At 54.8% G+C, this 1,531-nt stretch overlaps 1 protein-coding gene across 1 annotated transcript; it reads right to left on the bottom strand.

The window, feature by feature from the left end:
* Positions 1–677: 677 nt before the first annotated feature.
* Positions 678–1,322, bottom strand: Tco025E_09506 (E3 ubiquitin-protein ligase RNF5; the record flags this gene model as incomplete). The annotated part of the gene is made up of 1 exon (XM_029376323.1): positions 678–1,322. One exon carries the CDS (start codon positions 1,320–1,322, stop codon positions 678–680), a length of 645 nt encoding a protein of 214 aa, XP_029223593.1.
* Between the last annotated feature and the right edge of the window lie 209 nt (positions 1,323–1,531).

Below are 1,531 nucleotides of genomic sequence, written 5' to 3'. Positions count from 1 at the left end.
GTGTGGAAACAGCCCATGGCATGATAACACAAAGCCCGGGATCCGCCCACGGAGTGGCAGTCGTTAGGGGCCCGCAACCGCCGCCCCCCTCCGCGCGGGGAGTAGCGGGGGCAGAAGGAACTGCACACGTTGCCCTTCAGCGCGGTCTCCCTCAGAAGGGAGATCAAGTCACAGACCAAGAGTGCAGATCAACAACGAAACGCGCCCTCTCACTCAGTTATTTATTCCCATCTCAGCGCAAAGTACTTCCACCAGCTTCATTGCAAAGCTTATCTGGTAACCAGGTGAACCAGGGAAGGAATGGAAAGAAGGCGATGAACTCAGACAAATCCACCGACGAGAGCAGTCTGCCCATACAGACCCGCACATAAAAAAAAAAAAAGGTTACTAGTGATGAGTTCCTCCCCATGGTACGGTTCTTGTCTGTCCGTTTTTGTCGTGTTCTCCTCTCTTCCCTCTAGTTCTTTCGTTGCCCTTTTCACTCCTCCATTCACGTCACGCATTCACGCCTCCTCTCCCTTCTTGCCTTACCACCGCCGCCGCCACTGGCAGTAACATCCGTAAAAGTTTTTTTTTTTTTGCTTTCTCTCTCATCACTCCCAATATTCTTTTCGCCTCCTTACCTCTCGCCCAGGCGCGCGCACCTTCGCCTCCCTCACACGCACCTGCACACACAATCATGCCACAAAAAGATAATGAATTATATATGCAACGGCAACGGATAAAAGCACCCTTCGAACTATTGCATCCGGTCGAGGCGCTCGACGAGCTTCCGAATCAGTATTGTTCTCCTGTTGCCCCATCTGCTCCGTCCTCCCCTGGCTGCTATCGCCGCCCCGCACGCCTGCCAAGACCTGGCGCCAAGGGGCAAAATGATAGATGGCCCACAAAGCCACGAGCAGAAGTGTCAAGCTCATGTTGCCTCCATAAATGAAAAAAGAGCTACCGATTCCTAAGGAGAGAGGATGATTAACATAGTTTGCCCCAGGGCGTCCCACAGGCGGTGCTCGATCTGCAGCCGGGCGTGGACGTTGCGGTTGTTCGTGGCGTTGATGGGGTTGTGGTTGCGGTGGCGACGATGATTTCACTGACGACGAGGAGCCTGCCGCGTGTGTCTGCCTACCTTTACCATAGAGCGGAATGATGTCCCCCTGAAGCCGCTTGTCTACACGGCCACGACACACGGGGCATTCCGGCACCGCGTCGCGCCGTCCCAGCCACTGATCCAGGCAATTCCAACAGAACAGGTGGCCACAGCGCGTCACGACCGGTTCAGTGGCCAAATCGTAGCAGATGCCACATGAAAAGTCCTCTCGCGACATTTGCCCTTTGGCGAGGATGAGTGGGAGTGCAGCTGTATTCCCCTATTTTGCTTGCCGCCGCGTGCGCTTTTTTCTTTTCTTTTTGCCCTGCCTCTGCCGTGGCTATCAGCCGTCCACACACCTTCGCGCCCCGCTTCCTTCCTTTTCGTAGGCAAAGCAGCACTGAGAGCTGTGAACGCAAGAAGAAAAGACCCACAACCAGCTCTTAT

The sequence above is a fragment of the Trypanosoma conorhini genome, assembly GCF_003719485.1.
Source record: "Trypanosoma conorhini strain 025E chromosome Unknown Tco_14.4_contig_01148, whole genome shotgun sequence".
Taxonomy (NCBI): domain Eukaryota; phylum Euglenozoa; class Kinetoplastea; order Trypanosomatida; family Trypanosomatidae; genus Trypanosoma; species Trypanosoma conorhini.
The sequence above is the reverse complement of the archived record's forward strand: the minus strand, read 5'-3'. Positions and strand labels throughout refer to the sequence as shown.